The sequence below is a fragment of the Venturia canescens genome, chromosome 1 (assembly GCF_019457755.1).
Source record: "Venturia canescens isolate UGA chromosome 1, ASM1945775v1, whole genome shotgun sequence".
NCBI classification, from domain to species: Eukaryota; Metazoa; Arthropoda; class Insecta; order Hymenoptera; family Ichneumonidae; genus Venturia; species Venturia canescens.
The window spans coordinates 20,831,607-20,854,912 of NC_057421.1; the positions used below are offsets into that span (position 1 = coordinate 20,831,607).

The 23,306-nt window shown below is 38.5% G+C and overlaps 1 protein-coding gene and 1 long non-coding RNA gene across 2 annotated transcripts; one reads left to right on the forward strand and one right to left on the reverse strand.

Moving 5' to 3' along the window:
- LOC122419148 (GATA zinc finger domain-containing protein 15-like) lies at nucleotides 1-14,926 on the reverse strand. The gene is made up of 3 exons (XM_043433449.1): nucleotides 13,380-14,926; nucleotides 11,740-12,504; nucleotides 1-97 (listed from the first exon to the last, which is right to left on the reverse strand). Exon 2 carries the CDS (start codon nucleotides 12,386-12,388, stop codon nucleotides 11,861-11,863), a length of 528 nt encoding a protein of 175 aa, XP_043289384.1. The 5' UTR covers nucleotides 12,389-12,504; nucleotides 13,380-14,926; the 3' UTR covers nucleotides 1-97; nucleotides 11,740-11,860.
- A 520-nt stretch (nucleotides 14,927-15,446) lies between these two features.
- On the forward strand, nucleotides 15,447-18,351 carry LOC122419479 (uncharacterized). The gene is made up of 2 exons (XR_006262902.1): nucleotides 15,447-16,907; nucleotides 17,264-18,351. It is a non-coding gene; the product is annotated as an uncharacterized lncRNA (long non-coding RNA).
- The last annotated feature ends 4,955 nt before the right edge of the window (nucleotides 18,352-23,306 follow it).

The following is a 23,306-nucleotide window of genomic DNA, read 5'->3' on the forward strand; positions in this document are numbered from 1 at the left end:
CTCGATGCCCTGGTTTTAAACCGAGTCCTCAGGAAATCCGTGACTTTCTTTGAAACAGTGAGGATCTGCGCTGATAGAGCGGTAGTACTTTGCCAATCTGAAACAAAAACATAGCATCGATCGGGAAGGGATATTGGGATGTTGGAAATGGGGTGAACCATTATTTTGTACTTTATTTCACGGTGGGCTATTCTCCAATGGGCCCAATGATAGAGCGAGGACTCGATGATCCTGTGGCAAACCTCCTCGGATCGACAGCCCAAGAAGGAGGCCACACAACGCGGCGTCGGATTGGTATTGTTCCAGCGCACGTGTTCTGCGCAGCCACAGAAGTGGCCAAGTCGTTCTTAAAAGAACGGTTTTTCTCTTCGATCTCTACGTTTTTATTGTCCTGACAAGGACAGATTTTTTTGTACTCGATTTTGCGAATTGAGTTGTCCTCCGTACAGAGACATTTGCGGGCCCTGAAAAGGGCCCTAAAAAAAATATGTTGATCCAGATGAATGTTTGGGGGGCCGAATTTTTTGAAGCCCTTTTTCTCTTGAAATTTTTCGAACAAGACATTAATGTAAATGGTATCGAATTATTGACAAATCATTTGGGCTGTTTGGCTTTGAAAAATAATTTTCAGAATCGTAGTGATTTTTCGGTAACACTTTTGACGTTGAAAACAAAAATTGATTTGTAGAAAAAAATGATTTACTTTTTCTCTCCAAGTTTCTGCTGGTACTGATTAATTTTTAGGCTCCTTTTTTGCTCTTCCGTCTTCCTTTCACGTGTTCCTTACATCCGCTGCTTCATCTTCAGTGTTGCAGTCCTTGATGAATCCTTAAAAGTAGCATCGTCGACGTTGAACGATGTTCTCTCCTCGAAAAGTGAAAAAATCCTCCTTTTCTTCTCGACTGCAACAACCTTTTTCCATTATTCCTCTCTCTCTCTCTCTCTCTCTCTCTCTCTTATCTTCACTTAAGACTTACGTGACAATTTTATATTTTTTTGTTGCTTTTTCCCATATCGAAAAAAGACCATTTTCTCGATAATAGTTTTCTTTACCATTCGCTCAATAGAAACCCTTCCATTTAAAAAACAACTCTCGTTTATCGTTTGTTGGTTCAGTATCTTCTTGCGAATTTTTTATTCCTCTCGATTATTATAATTAATTCTTTCTCTCCGGCTCTCTATAGATATCTTCTACATTTAAACTGCTCCCACGTATTTGTGTTTGTTTTTCTGCATGCCACACACGCTTTTTCGTGTTTATTGTAATAATAATAATATGCGATCTCGGACCCTGCGAAAAGAGAGCCCCACTCCACACTTGATCGGGGGGCTGATACCGTGGAATGCTTTTTTTATATATGTTTGCGATTCCACAAAATTAGGTAGTTTTATGCTGTTTCTGGGCTCTTGATTACGAACACCGTGATTTCCGTTTTCTCGACAACATTATCTCTCGTCCCATTTTCATTCTCTTCTTATTATGTACATCCATCATCGTGGGTTTCGTGTTCCATGGCTTTTCGGGAAGTGAAATTTTTTTGTCATTTCACGTGAAGATGAAATTGTCGCTTCTTCTCGTGAACATAGGGAACGAACGTTTTCGCATCTTCGTTGCGGTTGAGTGATTTTTTTTCCATTGTATCCGCCTGACCCACTACGTTCCGTTACATTAGCTTTTCGCGGCGTCGTTGAATCTGCTGATCGCACGTTGCTTTTCTTCATCATGCAAAATGCAAAATAAAAAGAAACGACGACGGGGGCCATTATGAATTTCTCGCTTCGTTGTTTTTATATTTTTTTCTTTTATGTTTTATGATTTTTTTTGTTACTTTGTTTGAATATAAAACGAGGATAATAAAAGTTTTGTCACTGGTAAAAACGAATATCCTCTTAATCCATGGCCCTTAAGATGTACATTTATATATTATACATCGTCTCTTCTTCACAGCGATACATTGAACGAGAGTCAATTGCGTGGTGAGGATAATGAGGTATCATCGAATGGGAAATCGCAAACCATTTGAACGAATTTTTTCATTTTTACGTATTCCATTGCAAAACTCCTGCTCTCTCTTCTTCGCATATCCTTTGCGTTCCGTGCGTTTCATTCCCTCCTCTCCCTTCACTTTTTCTCTTCTTCTTCTTCTTCTTCTTCTTCTTCTTCTTCTTCTTCTTCTTATTCTTCTTCTCCTCCTCTTCCTTTTTTCTCTTCTTTCGCACTTCGTTTTCACATTCGGGCGATTCCTCGAGACGAGTAACACACATGCACACACGCATCAACATTGAGATCTCGCTTAACAAAATATTTTTTTCTCGCTTACTCAATACGTAACTATTCACAGATACATGTACAATATTTTTTCACATTCCATTTAACGCCCTTTATCTCTCCCTCTCTCTCTCCTCTCATACTTTTCTCTCCGCTTTCGTATATTCTATAGTTTTTTTTCCGATACTTTTTACCTTTCAAAGTTTGGTCTACTGTTCGCATAACTATTACAGCACACGCTCTCTATTGATTTCTCTCCATTCTCGGTTTATTTTTCGCAATAATTTACAAAGAATTTTATCGATAATTTGTTTGTTGTTGTTGTTGTTGTTGTCGTAGAAGTGTATAATACAATAACGAAGTTTTGCTGCTTCCATCGAACACTGGTTTTTTCTAATCGTTTTCTCCTTCGCATCCTTATTACACATTATACAATTGCAACGAGTCCGAGGAGAGTGCTTTTCAAAATTCGTAGTAGTTTGGAATAAGGGGCAAGAAAAACAGTTTATGTAGAAAGGGAAGGGGCCAATTTTCGTGTGCCATATATCCGCAGTAAATAGTTGTACAAGATTAGAAACGAAAATCACAGAGTTTGCGAGTCAGGAGATGATATTTACTTTTTTTTCAAATTTTTTTTTTTTTTTTTCAACATCTCACAGACTCGCGTATTATTTTTATTTTTTTCAATCAGTCGCTATGACTCGAATAAAAATGAAAAAATGAAGAAGGCCGCGACAATTATTATTTTTAACAACAAATTATAAATCATAGATCTTAAAAACGACGATTCTGGATATAAATGCCTGTTAGATGGTATTTTTTTTTTTTTTTTTTTTTTTAATCAATATTTCGTTGATTTCATTGATATTTATGCATTTTTTTCAACGAAAATGGATTCTTTTTTCTTTTTTTTTTTCTTCAAACGACAGACATGATATACCCAGATTTACCGCATTCTAATATTTACTTAGTAGTGTTTTTATTGAATCACGTAGTTTTTAGGATTTGCGAAAGTTCACGAGCGACCAAGATTCGTAATTCATGATTTCTATGAAGTTTTTGATTTTGAGGTTTGAATTTAATTGATTTTTGTTTCGATCGAACGAAATGTTTTTGTCGAAACAGCGTGTTTGAAATTGATTATAAAACTCTAAGTTTGGAGAATTATTAAGAGAGAGACTTGCTCGCGCGTGCCTGTTCGCCAGGAGGAACCGCGTTTTTTTCCTTTCATTTTCATTTCCGCATCGATGATTTTGGTCCAAATTGTGTTGTTTCTAAACTCTGGATTTGAAAAATTTATTCGTTGCGCGCTTCGTGCACGCGCTTATTAATGAGCACTTGATAGAGAATCGATAATGCAGAAAGTAAAAAAAAATACGCGATTACTCGAGAGGGAAGCTCTTTTGAACCACAGTTCGCGAAACAAACATTCCTAAAATTTGTTCTCACACACATGCATACGATCTTATATTAAGCCGGTGAGAAATTTGCTTTTTCGCACGAAGATTTTTAATACATTCCTTCCACACGTTTAATACTCCGAAAAATCAATCGACTCGTTCCCCTATTTTTAATAATAATATGTGATTTTATTTTATCTCATTCGAGATCGAACAATCTCAATCGTAATTGAAATTAAAATGAAAACGCGTCGAATCACTTTTTCCGAGCAATCGGTCCGGTCCGCGATGCATTTTTTTCTCACGATACTCGGACACGTGTGTGTATATATATATATTCATATATATCTCGAATAGCTAAAAACTAGTCAGTACAGTCTGCCGCTTCACAACAGCAAGCAGCAACACAGCACGGGCAAATTGTTGTTTTTCTTTTTACCGCATATATCCTCGCCTTAAATCTATGTACGTATCGTAAAACCTTTCCCGTGGACAGAAAAAGAAAGAAAAATTGTAAATTATTATATACCTATGCGTTATAGAATGATATATATTTATATATATCAATAAGAATGAAGGATCAGGTAACAAACGAACGAGAAATGACAAATATACAGGTCGATTTGTTTTTCCGAAGCGAGATTTGAGATCAGAAGATTCTAATGAGAAACGAGAATTGATCGTTTACTTTTTTTTTTTTTTTCTTCAGTTTCGATCGTTTGTTTCTTTGTTTTTTTCTTTCATCAAAATGTTTCATGGGGGTTCTGATGCAGTTGGTGCAGGGGACGGGTTTACAATGTTTAGAAACATTTTCCTTGATTGTATTTTTTGGTGTATTTTTTCATCGTTTTTGTTTGCTTTACCGCTCAAACGAATGTGTGTGTGTGTGTGTTTTTTTCTTGTATCGGGACGGCCGGCGCGGAGGCTCCGCGATTAAATATCATTAGAGCCGATTTAGTAAAGATATCTAATGAAATCGTTTGAGAATAGAATTATTCTTGTATAAAGAGACACTTGTATATCTGTCCTGACGTGTTCAATAATCGTTCAATCGATTCATTCGTTTTCTCGTTTTTCTTTCTGGTTTTTTTTTTCTTTTCTCTTTTTTCCTAATTTCCCTTCGCAAGGCAAGTTGTCATCGATCCCCATATTATTGCAAAAGATCTACGAGAGTCCGTTGGGATTCTTTTCCTTCTTTTCACATTTCCATTATCTTTTCTCGCCCTCATATCTCATTCAACGTTCGTGCTTAAACCTAAGTTATGTTTTACGAGTGTTTTTCTGTTTCTTTGAAGGCTCTCAGAATCGCGAATCACGCTTTACTCATCGACGCGACACGAAATCGCGAGCGCTCTCTCTCCACTGCCATCGACTCATTTTATCTTTTTCTCCCCCCTCCCTCGCGATTGATTCTTAAAGCTATTATCCCCGTACAGTTGTGTGTGTGTGTGTGTTTATGTTTCACTTTGAATTTCGTGTCTTTTTCCGTGTACAATTATCATTGCATTTGTATACCGTGGATTTTTATTAAAAATGCGAGTTCGCCGGGACCCGTGTAAACGAACAAGTTGCCACAGGCCCGACGGACTTTTCGAGTCGTCAATTTTTCGAGCGGATACTCTTTGCGGTGTGGTTCAATTAGAAATCGCTTCAACGTAATGACGAGCGTGAAAGTGATTGAAACAAAAAAAAACCAGATCAACGAGAGTTGCGGATCGTAAAGTCAGTGTTTAAAATCGAATAATTTCGTCACGATCGTTAATCACGAACGATAAATCATTAGAATGCATTTATCGTGTTGTATAACAATCGCGACGATTCCTTCTTTCCGAAAATAAAAGAAAAAAGGAGCATTAAAAACAGAAAAAAAAAAGAAGAAAAAACAAAAGCATTCTCGATCTTTTGTGTGGTGTTGGTAAAAACTGCAATCTTTCAGGAAATAATAAAAAATGTGTCAGACTCTGTAAACGTTGAGGACGAATTCGAAAAAACAATCCTCCCCGATGGACGATCGGTTTGGCGATCGGTTAAGAAAGAAAACCCACGTGGACGAAGCAACTTGACGAAAAACTTAGACTCTCAACCCACTCGCGCTGGAAACGACGAACGTTTCGCGAACGCGAGTTAAAAGATGCAACGAGGGATCAATAAAAAAATATATCTCTACAAGTACTGTTAGTAATACGAATGAAGTTTGAGGCTCTTTTCGTAAATTGGGGACATGAAAATTTCGGAGGAAACGCGAATACGATCGTACGGTGTAAACTGACTGCAAAACCTTTTCAAAGCAAATTTTGTGACTTTTAACATCGAAACGACGAGACTTTCGTATTTCGTCTACGACAATTCCATTCTGACGATAGATATGGCAGTAGGACGGAAAGACTCGCGCGTTACGAAAACTCGAACATTGTTTTACCTTCGTCGGTTTTATCTCCGTGTATTATTATCATTACAGTTAATACCATTATTTGGATTATCAGTATCATTCATGATATTGTTATTATTATGTATTTCGTTTACTTTTTCGTGTTATTTTTTTGGAGCCAATGGTGACAATGACTTTTTGTTTTCGTGTTGTTGTTGCTGTTACTTTGTTTGTACGTTGCAATATCACATTTAATGCCAGTCGACCGTTCGATCCGGCCTGACTCGTGGCCATCGCCCTCTACCAACGTCAAGATCGAGAAACTTTCGATCGAGCTGCGCCAACTGCTAAAAATCACTCTCACCAGTTTTCCCTAGTCCGTGATCGAGAGCCGCCTTCATTTTATTTCCATCATTTTCACACTTGGCGATAAGATGGAGCAAAAATAGTGAAGAAAAAGATTTTTATTACTTTTTCGTTGAATTTCGAGCACGAGCGAGAAAGAACGGATGGAGGATCCATTTTAATGGGTTTGTCGGTGCACGATTGGGGGGGACACGGCGGCACGGAAAGATCGACGTCACGCTCCTGTGTTTTATACATAATTTTACGTATACGTACGCACACGCGTGATTCTTCAGCGCGTGCTGTACCGGTGTGTACGTGTGTTTGTGTCAGTTTCAAAATGTACTTTTTTGTGAACGATTTTGCTTTCTTTTCGACACCGACTGATTGCTACCGAAGGATCGAGTTCCAAAATAATGCTCCATTATTTAAACGATTCGGATCTCCGATATTTTTGGAGAAATACAATTTTCTAGGGGAAAAGACGATTTTTGTTGCTCTAGAAATAATTGGGGCACCGGTGAGGCTGGGAGGATCGACTCATTGATTGAATCCGTAGTTCGAAGGGTCAGATAAAAAAATCCAAAAACTAGTGTGAATGCTCCTTTCGCGAGATGCTATTGAACAATAATTTAGGGGGTATATTGTCCAATAGCTCAAGGTCAAGAGCTCACGAGAAGGTGTCAAATGCCTTGCGGACAGTCGCAATGTTTCTCTTGAGAGAGTATTTTACACGTTATTTTCGACTCCTCCGTCAGGAATGCATCCCGAAAACTCCGAATGTAAAAATTGAGCAGAAAAAGGAGGTGGTGGACTGTACAGAAGCTGCGATAATTTCGTCGACTTAAAATCGACGCAAACGCAGTGTTCCCCTCGCTCACAACGATTCGATGGCTCAATACGCGTCTTTGCACCCCAGGAAAATTTGTTCCGGTGGAAAATAAATGTTTGCTCAAGCTTATCGCAGATCACGTCAACGATCCACACATTTTGAAGCTTCGAATTTTCTCTCTTCGTACCAACACTGGAAGGCAATCAATCATTGTCGAAAATTGGCATGAAAATATGATGAAAAATATTAATAATAATCAGACACATCGAATTAACATTTATACTTAATTATTTAGTTCTTAATCTTGAAATACCAACTTTGTCACTCATCACGTTTCATTTTATCGTATATTCCTACATTTTATTAATATTCAATATATGCGCGCATCTGTGCATGTATGTATATATACATATACATATATATATATATTTGTGAATATATGCGTATGTATTTATACATCATTGTATTTCGAACGATTATTTATGACTTAATTAAAAATTTAGTAGTACCTATAAGGGTCATCATCACAGCTAATTTATCATCATTTATCATGTCTCTTGATCGATTCAGTCGAGTCTCGTTTAGTTCGATATATATACTTTTCAGTAAGCACACACTCTCTTTTCTCTCTTTTTTGAACTCACTTGAAAACACGATTATATTTGGGCCTGGTGACGATTGTCGCAATTTTCTCTCATTTTGAATGTTTTCTTTTTTGTTTCTTTCTCCTTTTCTTTTCTTTTCTCTTTCTCTCTCTCTCTCTCTCTCTCCTCCGACTTTTCTTGTTTTGATAAAAACTTTCATTTGGTCATGCCACGTTTCCTTTTCCCAGAAAAGTTGTACTCGTATGAACGAAGACTCTTTTATTATTTCAACTCTTCTTTTCATATATATATCATAAAAATATATATACAAAATACTTTCGTTAAGACTGATAAATATTACAATTAATTGTGGTATTTCTTGTCGAATTTATTTACACATCTCGAGAATGTTTTATTCTCGATTTAATTTTATTCATTTTTCCTCAATCTTATCGCTTTTTACCACCTTTCTTTAGAGCTCGCTGCTTTTCGATCAATTCGTCGAACCTTCGAGTCTCGTTTGCTATGTTTATGCTTGCTTTTTTGTTTTGGTTTCTCATTCTTCCCCGCTACGTTTCGTGGAGCTACGCGAGAGGAGAATCTGCGAATTTGATATTTATGCTTTTTATTTGCAAAATTCTTTCACGTCGTGATTGTTGGAGATTGGGACACGTGCAAAATTTCAAGACAGAGAGAGAGAGAGAGAGAGAGCGAGGAAAAAAGAGTGACAAGAAAAAGTGTACAGTGGGCGAAAGAAAATAATGAATGCGAAATGAAAACTGAATTTTGACACGTTTGGGATTTTTTCGTTGCGGATCAAAAGAAAAACGAAAGCTTCAACAACTTTAAACGGATCGTTTTCAAAATGGAGTTTGATTTGTTTTTCCAAATATTTTGTACCCATTTTAATGCCTCGATCGAATGAAACTTTTTTTCCAAGATTCCGAGAATTTCGGAATTCGAGCGAACGCCTTCATTGAACAAGGGGAACGGAATAATCTATAAAATCGGCGCAACATATTCACACTTTAATCTCTACGCTCGTAAATATACTTCGATACCTCGGAAGAGATGAGAAAACGAAAGCCGAAGGATTGCACGATCGGACTATGATGCTGTTATTCGATGCCCTTTCCGAGCTAAATATATAACCGAGTCGCACACCGGTCGCGTGGATTTAAAAGACCACACCGAGATCTCGCAAGAATCGAAATAAATTTCATTGTGCTAGGAAAATTTAATTTTCAACAAAAATAACAATCGTACGAGTTTACGAGTGAAGAACATTTTGCAGATGAATTTTCATTCAACCGGAATTCCATTCACCAACAATTGAACTGCAGTCGACAACATTCTCCATTGTCGCGAACCCGATGGAGAGAAAACAAACAAAAAGGGAAGAAAAACGAGGGGGCAAAAGCTTTTTTGGATTATGAAACTAAGTAAAAGCAAAGAAAAGCTCGTTCGTTATCACTCCCGAAAACTAAAGCTGTTGTATTCCATATTTAAATCCTCAATGAACTCGAATTATTCTCCCAGCGTGATTGTCGTAAAAAAAATGTACTTGAGTGACAGGTTAACCGACAATAATTCAGCGTCCTTAAACTTTTCAGTTTCAGGGAGCAGATTAAATTAAAAAGAAAAAAGGAAAACATCAGGAAATAACGCTCACGAATGAAATTTTCTTCCCACAAGGAAACACGATAATTGAGCGTATTTTTATCAATTCTGATTTGAAAACTCTCGTGTACCGTACATCAGGAAAAACTGATAGCGCGTCGCGCAGTGACGAGCTACTGAAAGCATTTTTACCCAAAGACATATCACCGCGGGAAGATTGATGTTGAATTTTTGAAAGAAACGTCCTCGAGATCAGAAAACAAGTAAAAAAGTGCGAAAAGAGAAAAAGAAGAAATGAAAGTTGACTGGAACGCATACAGGCAGACGATATTGGTCGTGACAACTTAATCGTTCTACAGGCACTCTGCCATTTGAATAATAACTTTGTTCTCTAAATTAACTCAGTTTCTTGAGACACTCTGAATTTAAAGTCGTAAAAAAAAGAAACAAAAACGTGTGTAGTTCCAAATGAGTACAGATAGAAAGGGAAAGTGTACCGATGTGTGTTTATATTCGTACTTAAGCTGATAATTGTAAACACAAGTTTTAAAAAAAATAATCATAACAATAATATTATATTCACCACCTCGTCCAAATTGTGAGAAAATTGCGCGAACTCGTACGTACTTTCGTACGATTTTTCATAATCGTTACGAGCGAATTTTTTTGCTTCGTTATTTCGGTTCCCTGTTACTCCCAATTTCTCTGGGGCCACAATCATTGAGCAAAATCATTTCAAGAATTGTGAAAGAGAAGGAAAAAAAAAGCAAAAGGAATATCAAATTTCCTCTTCAATTTCGTGACTTCGTTAGGAAAAAAATGAAAAGAAAAGAAGAAAAAACTCAACGATGCGTTGCGACGTTGTACAAAACAATCGCTTGGACTCCTGCTTGTTGATTCAAAATTTACAATATTATCATTTATCCTCCGAAGAATTAATTCTTCCTTTCGAAATGCTCGGAAGACCGAAAATCATTTCGGGGATTGAGAGTCGATAAAATGGGGCAAGGCAAAAAATCGAGAATGCAAATAAATGAAAGAAGAAAAAACGAACGAATGTTAAGAGCGAATGACGAGATCTCATTCCAGCGAGTCTCGGTACTGGCGTTTTGGAAATGATTTTTTCTCCTTTTTGTCATTGATCTGGTATAATTTTCAGCTCGAACCTTCAAAGTCGGAGCATGTTAAATTTATCAAAAAGAAGAATAATAAAAAAAAAAAAGAAACAAAAAACAAAAAACATTTTTTTTCAATGTGTAAAAAATGAGAAATTTTCTTAAAGCTCGTCATCTCGCGTCTATCAATTCTAAAGTAAATTCTCACGTATTGGACGACATCACCGAGTTTCTGGACGGCACAAAAAATTCGACTCTTCATCGTGACTGTGTTGCGTTCCCATGTTTGTGTATGCATGAATGAGTGTACGAGTGTCTGTGGTGTGTAAGTGCGTGTGAGAGAAATTCAACTTATTTTGCCAATAACAATAATAATAATGTTTGGTTATTATTATTATCATTATTATCATTATTATTGTTATTATTTATGTGATGTATAATGTTGATAAAACGGACATTCTAAAATTACATATGTTTACAACTTTATACACGACGCACGATAGAATTGTTTGACGTAACGAAAAATGAAAGAAAAAAAAAAGGAAGGACTGCATTCGAGCGAGATCTTTTTTGTTTAACTATGAACCTCGGCAAATCCCATGGTTGCACTCGAATTCAGTCACGTGATTGTGTTGAGCCTACGGTCGAAACTATTTACCCCATAATAATCCACTGCAAGAGTCTCTGAAGATGTTTCGACGGTGTTATTTGTGGCTTGTCATACAATCACGCGAATGCGATTTAAGAAACCCGCAGGGTTTCGGAAAATTCATCAACGTTCAATCATTGTGACGTTTGTGAATGAAGAACGCTCGCGTTCCTTCGTAACGAGAGTCAATCGTGTGTTTTTCGTCATGAATTCACACCCACGCACGCACTCGCACATACATACATACACAAATACAGGCAAACACACTCGGGATAAACGCCATCGGGCGCGTCTTTTTTGTCCACTCTTGATCATTTCCGTTATTAATTTCAGTCGTTTTGATGTTGTTTGTCCACGTAATCGGTGGCTCGATCGTAAAACCGCGAAATACTCTTCTGAATTTCGATTTAGTGGGCTCTTCGTACGAGACCAAGAGAGCGAAATTTATGTGCAAAAAAATGAAATAAAATAATAGATGAAAAACAAAAGGACCACCAACGTTCTCAACAACTTTGTTGTTCATCATTACGATTATTACTACCGATAGATCGTCGTACCTGAACGTTCATCAGACATGTTCCGCTGTTCGTTTCTTATTCTTGTCTCCTTCTTAATATTCCACATCGATCGGCGTTCGACGCTATCGAAACGACGATTCAGGTCTCTCGCACGATTTTATCAAGCCTGCACATTGAGTATCATCTTCAGATGATTCGATATGTTGCAACATGTCTCGGACTGCTTGCAACTCGTCATTAATCTCGTCGTCCAATGACTCGGTGGCTTCGGCAAACTCGCTGGAGAGGGTGGTTCCGAAAATTTTGCACCTGCGTAAAAGCTACTCGTTGGACTTCCTCGTGGACTCTGCGTGTCCATGCTTTTCGAGGGTGAATTCCGCGTGTTTCGCGTGTTGCACGGTGGACTGCAGCTCATACGTCCATTTGTATTTCTCGTCGAATTATTGTTGCTGTTGTTGCTGATGATGGTACTCAGGTTCGCATTATTGTTTGAATTGTTGTTGTTGTTGTTGTTGTTGTTGTTGTTGCTGTTGTTATTGTTGCTGTTTCTACCCGCACTCACATTGCTCGAGAAATACGTCGTTGTTCTTATCGACGCAGATCTATTGTTTTGTCTCTTACCACCATTGTTGTTCGGTGAACCGTGCCTCTCCACCTTGTCGCTCATCTTCGGCGCTGAATTCGTCATTGCGACCAATCTCTTTCGGCTAGCTAATCGACTGGATATCGATTGATGATGATGGTTCGACGAACCAACTCTCAACACCGACGATGTTGCCCTTCGGTACTCGTGATGAGTCTTCTCTGTGATATAACAGGACGAAAAACACCACAAATCATAATATCTCAATGCACCAGTCGATTATAGTTTAGGAATTTCTGGGGTAAAACGTCAAATCATTTCCGGCTTCGAGTGAAAATTTAATCTGTGTAAACTAACCAGACGTTCTTGGCCATTGAAAAAGTTTGAATGGAAGAAAGTAACAAATTATTTGAAGACTGGAAAAATTGATTCATAGAACCCTTCAAGCAATTTCGGTAAGACATCCGACGATGATTCATGTTAATAATTACATTAAAAGATAAAATTGAAGTGACAAAAAAAATTTGAAAACTTTAAGAATATCCATAGACGCTGCAAATTTTTAAAGCAACTAGCCAGAAGATAACGCGATCTGGAACACTGCGTGCTTGTAGACGACTATTTGAATAATAATTTTAGGCTAATTATCTGATTATAACAATATAATTGATCCTCAAGAAAGTACGATTGTTAGGAACCATTTTGGTCAAATGTATGGATTATCAACTATGATGTAAATCAGTAACGCACAATTGCTGACAGGAAAATAGAATTTTTTCCACAGAATTTGATTCGTATGAGAACTCGTCAAGTTGTATAAATTTTTATTAAATATTTTATGATTCGAACAAAGTACTTATGAGACTTTTTCCTCCCAAGTGGTAAGAAAACTGGTAAGGAAAAAGAGAAAACGAATTTCGGAGAAGCGACGCGATGAATTTGACCCGAGGCTGTGTTTCGAAATTTCAATTCGTACAAGAGGAACTCATGATTCATGGTTTTCTTTATAGAAAACTTTTTGTAATGTGAAAAATGTAAGAAAATCATGAAATCATATAAAATTGTAAAGAAAAGGAAGTGTTAAATTTAGACTTACGGCTTTGTGTTGTACCGGATAACTTTCCAAAAGTACCGTAATTGTTTTGAGTGGCGCGTTTCTTCGGTAAAATGGAGAATGGCGTTGTGGTCACGGGTTTAACTGCGCAATAACCTCGATAAACGAGACGGTTGGAGTTCGGCAGAGGTAGAGTAACGTAAAATAAGGTCTTTGGATAATCGTTAAGATTATCACAATTTCGAAGCTGCTACCTCGATATCGTTATGATTTTTTCACGTGACGTTGTTGAAAAGCCAATGTGTTGTTTGTCGTAATAAAAATTTGGCCACATTCGTCGACCGTCAAGTACAACGAATCTTTTAACGCAACTTTCTCTACGACTGGATTTCGCGATAACTGCCGTTGTCGGAGCCTCGATTCTCGGTGTTTTATTTATTGAACGAAAATAAATTTGAAAAAAAAAATCTGTTTTCCCAAATCCACGGTTTATTCACCTTTGTTATGGCAAATGTGTTTGCAATATTTTAGATCGTAAGAAACCAGGTAGTGTATGTAAAAAACGAAGCAGAGCTGATGGTTTTATTTCCCCCACTCGGATGTACACACGTAGTTTTTTTTTTATTATGTATTTTTTAGCACAGCTGGAATGACAAGATGGCCGTCCGCGTCTTGTTTGTGTTTTATTTTTTTCACGACTCGAAGCACGCAACTAACCTCCTCGTTTTCCCCACTACTTCGACCGTTCGAAGATCCCCCACGATCGGAGTAGCGCTGTTTCTCTCTAATACTTCGTCACAAGCTGGATTATCCCGTCGCTTTTTCTCTTTCTCTCACTCTCTCTCTCTCTCTCTCACACACACATCCGGTATGGATGAGAACGAAAAGAAAAAGCTTAAACTTTCAGACCCCCTGAGGGAAAGGGGATGAGAAACGAAAAGAAAAAAAAAGCAAAATCGAGTAGCTCACGGATATACACGAACACTCGCGCAAAAAACTGTTACAAATTGTATCGTTTTTTGAAATATCTTTCGATTTGTTTCACTTTATACGCGGGATCTCTTACTGGATTACGAAACGCTGATGAGTATGTTGTTTCTGTTCTTGGAAATTATAACTCAATGATGATACAAGTACACGATGTTTATATATAGGTTTGTATATATATATATATGTATATTTATATATATATTTTCAATTTCTTCAAAATCGTGCAATACGATTTTAATTTCGATGAATGTTCTCGTTTTCACCTTCACTTCGTATCCTTCTCGGATTGTGCGAGCGTATTGCTCGAGAATTTAGCGGTTCCCGAGATCACGCGATTCTCTACTCTGTTCTGTTTCACTCCTCTACCAAAGTCTCCTTCCTCTCGCTGTATCCTTTACTAACTCGCTGTAACCTCTTTCTCTCACTCACTATCTGCGATTTATATTCAAACGTCTCCGTTTGACTCAAGTCGTCGCGGATCGTGTTAATATATTTGTCAATTCAACGCTCGCACAATCGGAGCTCCCTTCCTCTTCTTTTCTCTCACACGAGACAACCTTCCTCTTACACTGGGCTTTTGCCTTTGTCACGCAAAGCCTCGCGCTAGCCTACGTGAACGTCAACGGCTTGGGGGAAGCATCGTTTTCTCTCCATCTCACTCTGTTGTGTCCCTCTCTTCCTTTATTTTCCCCCTTCTTTAGCGCAGCATATGTAACGAGGGGTACTCCGCCCAATACAAGGCATAGCTGGGATTTGTGTGACCTCGGCTCCTCCAATCCTGTGTCTCCCTCTGTCGACATCTCTCGGCAAAATTCGACAACTCTTGTTATAATTATCAAGAACGAATGTTTGTTATATTTTTTTTTGAATAATCAAGCATGTAAATGAGAATGAAAAATTTCTTCTCACCATTCGAGAAAGTTTTTTCTTATAACAATGATCTAATTATGCAGGGTAAACACTTTTATTGTTTATAACGATCCGGAACTCCCCTCAACGCTGATTGGTCCGCGGCTCTCAATACGAGAGCCCTTTCGGCATGAACATCGTGCTTCTTCGAGCCTGAAAACATGCGAATTATCCGCTGCTTGTGGTATTCTCCGTCTTTCCTCTCTGCGTCGCCCCGATCGTCATTTCGTTCTCCCTTTCTTACTCTTTTTCATTCCTCGTTATTTCTCTTTGTTGAATTGCGCGCGCCCGTGTATTTTTCGTACGCACGTACATACCGCGTTGCCGAGAGCGGGCCAATGCACAAAATTGGTTTTCTTCTAATCTTAATCGCGGTCCTTGGTTAGTCGTCACATTCGCGATACGAGAGGTGATGCACTCTCCTGTATATTCTTCGTTTTTCGGTTTTTTCGCGATCGCTCACGATGATGAATTCGCGTTGATACGCGAAAAAAATTGTCTAAACCAAACAGAAAAGATTCCGCATCGTAATTTGCGCACTGCGAAACATTTTATTTCATTTTCTCTCCCTAACGAGTTCAGTGACGAATAATCCTATTAAACAGACAAGATGTCGTGAGTCGTCGGTGGTTTGAGTGTTTCCGATAAATTAGTTAAATTTCTTTTTTTCACAAATAACATTACAAGCCACACCGACGTAGTGACAAAAAAAAACAACTATAGTTCGCGCTTTAAGCAAGCCATCATTCAGATCTGCGAAGTCATCAATGTATTTTCGTCACGAACAACGCAGGAAGTGTCGGGAATGGAGTATACTTCATGATTCATCATCAATTTCTACAAAGCTTTGTACTGCTCCTCTTTATTTCTGTCCGTCTTTATCTTTCTTTGTGACGCGTTGCGGGTGTAACAAATAGAAGAACAAGAACGTTATATTTCCTCCGTAAGTGACTTGCATCTCAATGTGACAGACTTCAATAATAATAATAATAATAATAATAATAAAAACAAAAGCTATACGCATATACGTAATGTACCAAGAGAGCCATTTTACCAAGTGACGGAAAAAACAGTCAATGGATTTTTGTGGTTATAATACCGGGTGGGGAAACGTAAAGACGCTCGTGTAGGCGCATCTATAAAAACATTGTCAAGAGACTGGCGCCACCGAGTGAATAAACGGGAAAGCTCGGAGGGCCTTCTACGAGAGATGTATATGGGTGGGGTCGACGATTTGTCACGAGTGAGACAGAGATAGAGAATAAGACGCGCATGCGCACTAAAACATTTACGAACAGGAGCGAGCGAGCGAGTGTGGAAGAGAATCCGATCTAGTGTTGTTTTACCACAGTGTGGCACGAGCAGTACGCGGCCGTTCGTCTCAACAAGACGAACGTTGTTTACCATTATTATTGTTATTCTTTGTTCTCATTATTATTATTATTATTCCCTTTATCATTGTTGTTATTTTTGTTGTTTTATTTTTCGTTTCTTTTGCCAAATAGTTCGACATATACGTCCCTCAATCTCGTGTCGTTTTAAAAACACGCTCTGCTCTCGGACGTTGTTTCTCCTCTGTCTCTGTCTCTGTCTTTCTCTCTGTGGGCGCGCTATGAAGCCGCCCCTGAGAGCCGTCGCGAATCACGCACGCAGAATAAGTCACAGCTAAAGGTAGGAAAAGCTTTTCCTACCCCGAAAATACATTCATGTAAAGAATAAAATAAAATATACTGTGTTCGTACGCACGTATACATTCATATATATGTATAAAAATACGTATATGGATGTATATGTGGCTAGATATTTTGATTACATGTTAAAGAGAAAAACGATACTGGTTCGAAAGTAGAGCAAGTGAAAGAACAGAGTTATCGTCTCTCTCGTCACAAAAAAAAACACACGAAAAACAAATGAAAAAAAAAAACAAATGTTTGTCTTTAATATTTACTCTCGTTCTTATCCGTTGTGTGTGTTTTTTTAAAAACCTTTTTAATAATAATTTTTTTTTTTTTTTTCGTCTATTTTAGTTTTCGAAGTAATATACAATTATAACGCTGAAAATAATGAAGTAAAGCTTATTTCTCGTTCATGGCTTGGGTAGACTCATCACCGAACGAGTTTTTCCTCGTTGTTCTGGGCTTGAATCATTTTTATATGCAATTAAACAAACAACAACAAAAATCCATGTGTACATGTATTATATCGCCTCTCCTTTCCAATCGGACAGTATTCCAAGCTGCGTTACACACTTATATATACTAATGTATATTCCACCTTTCTCTCTCGGTTCGTATTCCCAGTATTCCTTTATCTCCCACCCGTTTCCTCGTCGTCGACACTCCACACAATGTCCCGTCCCCTCTCGCACTCTCTCTCTCTCTCTCGTATCTGCCCTTACGATACGCTTTCCGTTCCACCCACGATTCCTTTATTCTCCTTCCATCTTTCCCCCCCCCCCCCCCCACTCCACTTCACGTTTCCTTTCATTCCATCTATCTCTCTTTAGCGGCAGTTTCATTTTGTCGATTTTTTTCTGTTCTTTCCTCTTTTTTTTGTTTTGTTTTTTTTTTTTTTTCATTTTTTTTCTCGTCTTTCTCTTTCACGAATACAACTACTTTATATAGTCCCGATGTATTACGGAGGATGCACGCACGTCTCAGAAAAAGGATATACATATGAATATACATTATAATGTAATAGTCGCTTGCGCACGAAGAACATTTGCCACGTTCGTCTCTCCTGCCTCGCACACGCAAAAAAGGACGTGCGATTTTACACATATTATACCTTTAGCCTCTGTAACTTCTTTATATTATCATATTTATCTATATACATATATATATATATATATATTTTTTTTATTTCTCAAAATAGGAAACGAAAGAGTGTACATGTGTATATGCACGCGTTGTCTCTTTTATATAAATATATATACATTATGTAGTTGTACCGAGCGCACGTGCTGAGCATTCGCAAATGAATAATAAACAAATAAATAATGTTTAAGAATATATACGAAACACCGATATATTGGAAGTACTAAGTGTGCGTGTGTGTCTCTATTTTTCACTATATTTTTATCTGTATATAAAAATAAATTACCATGCTTCTTCGACGTTTTTCGCTTTGGGATTTTTGCCTAACATAACCTCCTGACTCACAAATGTGCTACAAAAGATCGAGTTATAATATATACGTGCGTTCGTTTCGTCCAACTCGAGACTCTGCTCGATAAATTACCGTAACTTTTCGTTCTTTTATTTTCCTCATTCTTTTTGTCGTTTTGCTGGTCCGGTTGTTGGAACGATAACAAACGATATTTGCGGGTAAGTCTGGATTTTCACAAGGGGGTTTGCTCCTCGCTGTAAAAGCAACACTTTATTGCACTTAAATTAAAAATTTTTTCACCGATCATGGGCTACGATGAATGGTGAATTTCATGCGAATTATCCATGCACGAATTTGTTAACCCTTTGACAACAGACACGATACAAACCGATGGTCCGACACAAATAGCTTGATTCGTCAGAAATTTGTTGTTTTTTTTTGTTCCGAGGGAATTGTTCGACAATTTAAGGATGTACGTGCGCGCCGTACTTGTCAATCTTTCCATGTTTTTTTTTTAAGGAATTACTCTGATCATTCATACGCAGCAGAATATTAGTAAAATAGCGTTATCATTATCTTTTTAATCGTAAATCATTTTTATAGTCGAGTTAATCGCGGAACATGCTTCATTCCGAGTCCTTCACATGATTCGATAGCGCATTGCGAAAAGACAACGGTTGGCAACGCTTAACGTAGTCAGCTGACAGATCAGATCGGAGATCACCATACATAACCCTAAAAAGTACAGCTGTCACTTCCATTGACAATGTGATAAAGACTGCTCTATATATGACAAGTAACGTATGGGCCTGCAAAATTTCAAGATTCTGTAACCATTTGTCCTCCGTCTCGATATTTCTAATTTGGATGATCGTTGACTCTTCTTTTTTAAATAAGATTCCGCGCGACTCAATTCATTTAAATATGACGCTGAAGTTTCCAACGAAATGATCTAAAAAAAACTCTCAAATAATTCCAGTAAATCTCCAATCTTGTTCCCTGCCCCGAATTTCCAATTCGTAATTTTTCAGGCCACGTCAATAATTCGTGAAATAAAAAAATAATGAATTATAAATCTTTTTTTCGTTCATTTCGTTGAACCTGCAACGTTGCAAACTTCAGCCTCGTATATAAATAATGGTTTTGATCTTTGACATTTAGTTTAGAAATATATGAAATTTTGAGTTGAAAATGGTTGAAAGGGCCGGTAAGTCATTGTGGCGATAAGCGACACGTTAATTTCTGTACTTTTCGACTGTCAATATTTCAACAAAACAGTCGATCAGGGGTCTTGAAATTTCACAGGCGTAGACAAGAAGTCTTGGATTGTGAGACGCAAAAAAATCAGTGCTATCTAAAAACAGCCCTCGCGCCTGTACATCCTTAACGTTGATCTAAAACCTTATGTCCTATAGAAGGTGGAAGTTTGTATACGGGTCCATGAAAAACTGCAGAAAACTTTGATATTCCGAACGATCAGCTGTAACGGAGAGAAAATCCGAAAATTTTCGTATGTCCTTAAAAACGAGAAATCGCGAAGTACTACTTCATTTTTCGAGTTTCTTCACACAGTTGCGATGCAGTACGTACACTAATGTAAAAATATACATACACGAACTCGTGCATGAGCGCGGCCATGTATTTTTTTTTCTTATCGTCCATTGTTTTGTTATTTTCGTGCAAATTTTGTGACCAACACGAATAAAATCTCTTTTCAAATCGTATATCGATGGAAGTGAAAAACTGCAGTTTACATCTTGCTGTGGTTTTTCCACGTGTGCTACACTCGACGCGTCACATTTCGACAAGTTTATCGTAACCGTACTCTGTTACTGCTACCTTAGTATGCACATTGGGTCTCGCAGGCCCGGGCTTATATTGGTGCCTGTAATTATTTAGGTAGAATCACACCCCGTTACGCATTTCTTTCAGATAGGAATGAAGAAGATGCTTGTGAAGGTGGAGTATGCTTCGACCCGATAGTGTCAGAATACACGTTCGTTTCCCTTTCGTTTGTAACCTAAAAATCGTGTGATGTTGCTTCTGTAATTGATGAAAAAAAATCCACAAAAACGTAGTTCGAAAAACCTAGTTTTGTGTGTAGACTAAATTCTGAATAGTTCAATCGCATTTAAAAAAGTGTTGAAAATGTTAAAAGGTTTGGTGAAATCAATGAGACACGCGAGAGTTTAATTTTCATGTGGGAAATTCAAGTCTGTTCGCGAAGGGCTTTATTCCGATTATTTCCCGAGACTCTTCTCCCAAGTAATATATAACATGATGAAGGAAAGCAATTCCAATTGTATAGTCTCCTTCAGCATTATTATATAAGAAACATACCAAGGGTAATGAGGTAGTAGGAATTAGGGATAAAGAAATTCGATACGCAGTGGCAGTTCGAAGCCCCATATATTCACGCGGCGAAACGAAGAAAAATGAAGGATAGAGCTATCAAAAAGGCTTTCGGACGAGGAAACATTGTTCGTGTGTAGTCGTGGTCGGTAGTTTAACACGAAAATAAAACTTACACGAATAAAAGTAATGGTGATGCATGAACAGAAAAAAACAGCAGCACTTGAATGTCTCAGTTCCATGTTGGCGTCACTTTTGCTCTCACCCGGTTTTTTGTCCGCCTTGTGTATGGGAAACGTCAGGATGAATGGGAAAATATATTTTCGATAGGTGCACAAGGCTATCAAAGACCCCTGCCACGACTCCTTTCCACGTGTTAACGAAAGCGAGAGTCAGCAAACCGCTTAACACTCTACGATGTTCCATAGGAAAATAGAGCATCGGAAATACGCCCGGAATTATTAAAAATTTGGGGGTGCCCCTTTTTTCGCCGGCCCTGGGAGATTTGCAAGACTGCAGCGCCATCCTTGAATCACGCCGCATCAAAACACCAGCTGAGTTTGTTTTTTTCGTTCTCCCTCTCGCTCTCTTCTCTGGACTTGTCCGTATTGAAACGCGGCATCTTTCACTTTCTCTGTGCCAATGCTGTAGAGTCGTCGCTCGCGTCATCTTATGAAAGAAGAAAAATTATCTCCTGAGGAGAAAGAAGTGTATTTCTCTTGCACATGCATAACCTTATTCCGTTAGGAGCGCTTTTATGTGCGTGAATTCCCGTGAATTCTTTTTATTTGTGGTAATAATTGAGAATCGAAGGTGGGAGAGGCTCGGAAATGAATTTTAACAAGTTGGGACTCCGATGCAGAAGGAGGCACAGCTGCGATGAAATCGAGACGAAGAACTTCGTTGCCGGCGTCCCTTACTCGCGTTGCTAGTGTCAACAGACTCTCGGTGTCGTATGTATACGTGTCTACATATACATATTCTCGCGTGTTACACAGTGAAGGAAAGAAAAGAGCACAATGACGTCCGCCTTCGACGCATGCGTCGCTCTGACCCCTCTTATCGCTTTTGCAGATACATCCCTAAGCTTTTGTAAGCTGTGAACCTGCCCTGACGCCCGCGCTCGCTCGTTCCGTCTTGGCAGCTTCTCTCAGTGCCGAATCATAACATTTCTTAGAGCCCAAGCTTCCTTTGTTTTACATTCGTTTGATAAAGCCATCAACATTTCAATGGTTTACAAAATACCAAAAAAAACAAATTCTACATTCCCTGAAAATTTGTTCAATCATAAAATAAGCAGGTGCCGAACGAAGCGAAAAGATCTTACCTCGGTAATGGGACTCAAGGGAGCAAGAAACACTAGATTTTATCTGAAAATGAATTTTTTTCATCTACTTCGCCAGATGTAACAGCAAACATTTTAATTAGCGCTTTTTTCAACGCTAACGTCACAAAACAAAAGCTCTCATGGGCACTCCGAGCCCCCTCCCCCGAATTGGGAAATTTACTCTGCTTCTCGCTTTGGCCACAGCGTGGCGCACAGTGAAGCGTTTTCGCGAACGCGCATCGCCCTCTCTGCGGGCGTTATTGGAGATGATATCGATGAACATTGTAACTGAAAAAAGACATTCGCGCACTCAAAATACGGGTAGTGGTATCTGACCTGGTGAAAATTGGTATTGAATTCGGTGTCAAAACTCTTAGAGTAGCGGTGCACATCGGCAGCTTGACACACGCGTACGAATCGCCGCATTGTATTTTCGTTTCGTCACATTCCACATCTTTGTGTCAGATCTCTCGATTCAGTCGGGAAATTGGCTTTTCTCATGGCCTCGTTCGGAAAAGTTTGAAATTGAGGCTCGCAGTCCCAAATGAAGACTCGGTTCTCACCGCTTGAAGCAAGTCCTTCGTCGTGACTTATCCTGTTTCATGTCGCGGCAGGTTAACATGGCGGAGGGGGGAGCCAATCGAAACTCAATTTGCGTTTCATCCACTTGCAGTTCGAATTTCAGTTGGGTCTTTTTCATGGAGTTGCGAATATGGAATTTATTTGAAATTGCAGTTTTTGTGTTCGATTTGAAAAGTGGAAACGGGTGTTGAGAAGGCTCGTGAAAATTTGAAAATTGCAGACTAAACGCGTACCAAAATCATTTTTAATTAGTCCAAACTTCGAAGAGGTTATCATCAAGTGATTCTTGTGTCTATTGAACGCGAAAAAAGTTTTTCAGGCCTGCGATCAGGATTATTATAATCGATAGATCTCCGAATGTGTAAATGTGCACACATCGCACATTTCGGCAACCGAAAATTTGCGGGCCGAACGTATATTTCGCGTTCCTTCATTCTCCCCCTATTCTACTTTCGATCTTCGAAAGCCCTTTCCCTCTTCACGCTGCTTCGTTCGGACCCCTCTACAGTACAAATTTTTTCAATTGATAAGGGGCGCAGCCCTCGTTGCGCTCATATACGGGTATGCGTAGAACATACGTCGTTGCGAAGAAAATGCCAAAAGGGAGAAAGAGAGGAGGGACTTTCGCTCTCTCTCAGCTCTGTTCTAACTCGCACAGTTCACCCTCGTTCCTCCAGCTGTTGACGAAAAAAAGAAGGCAA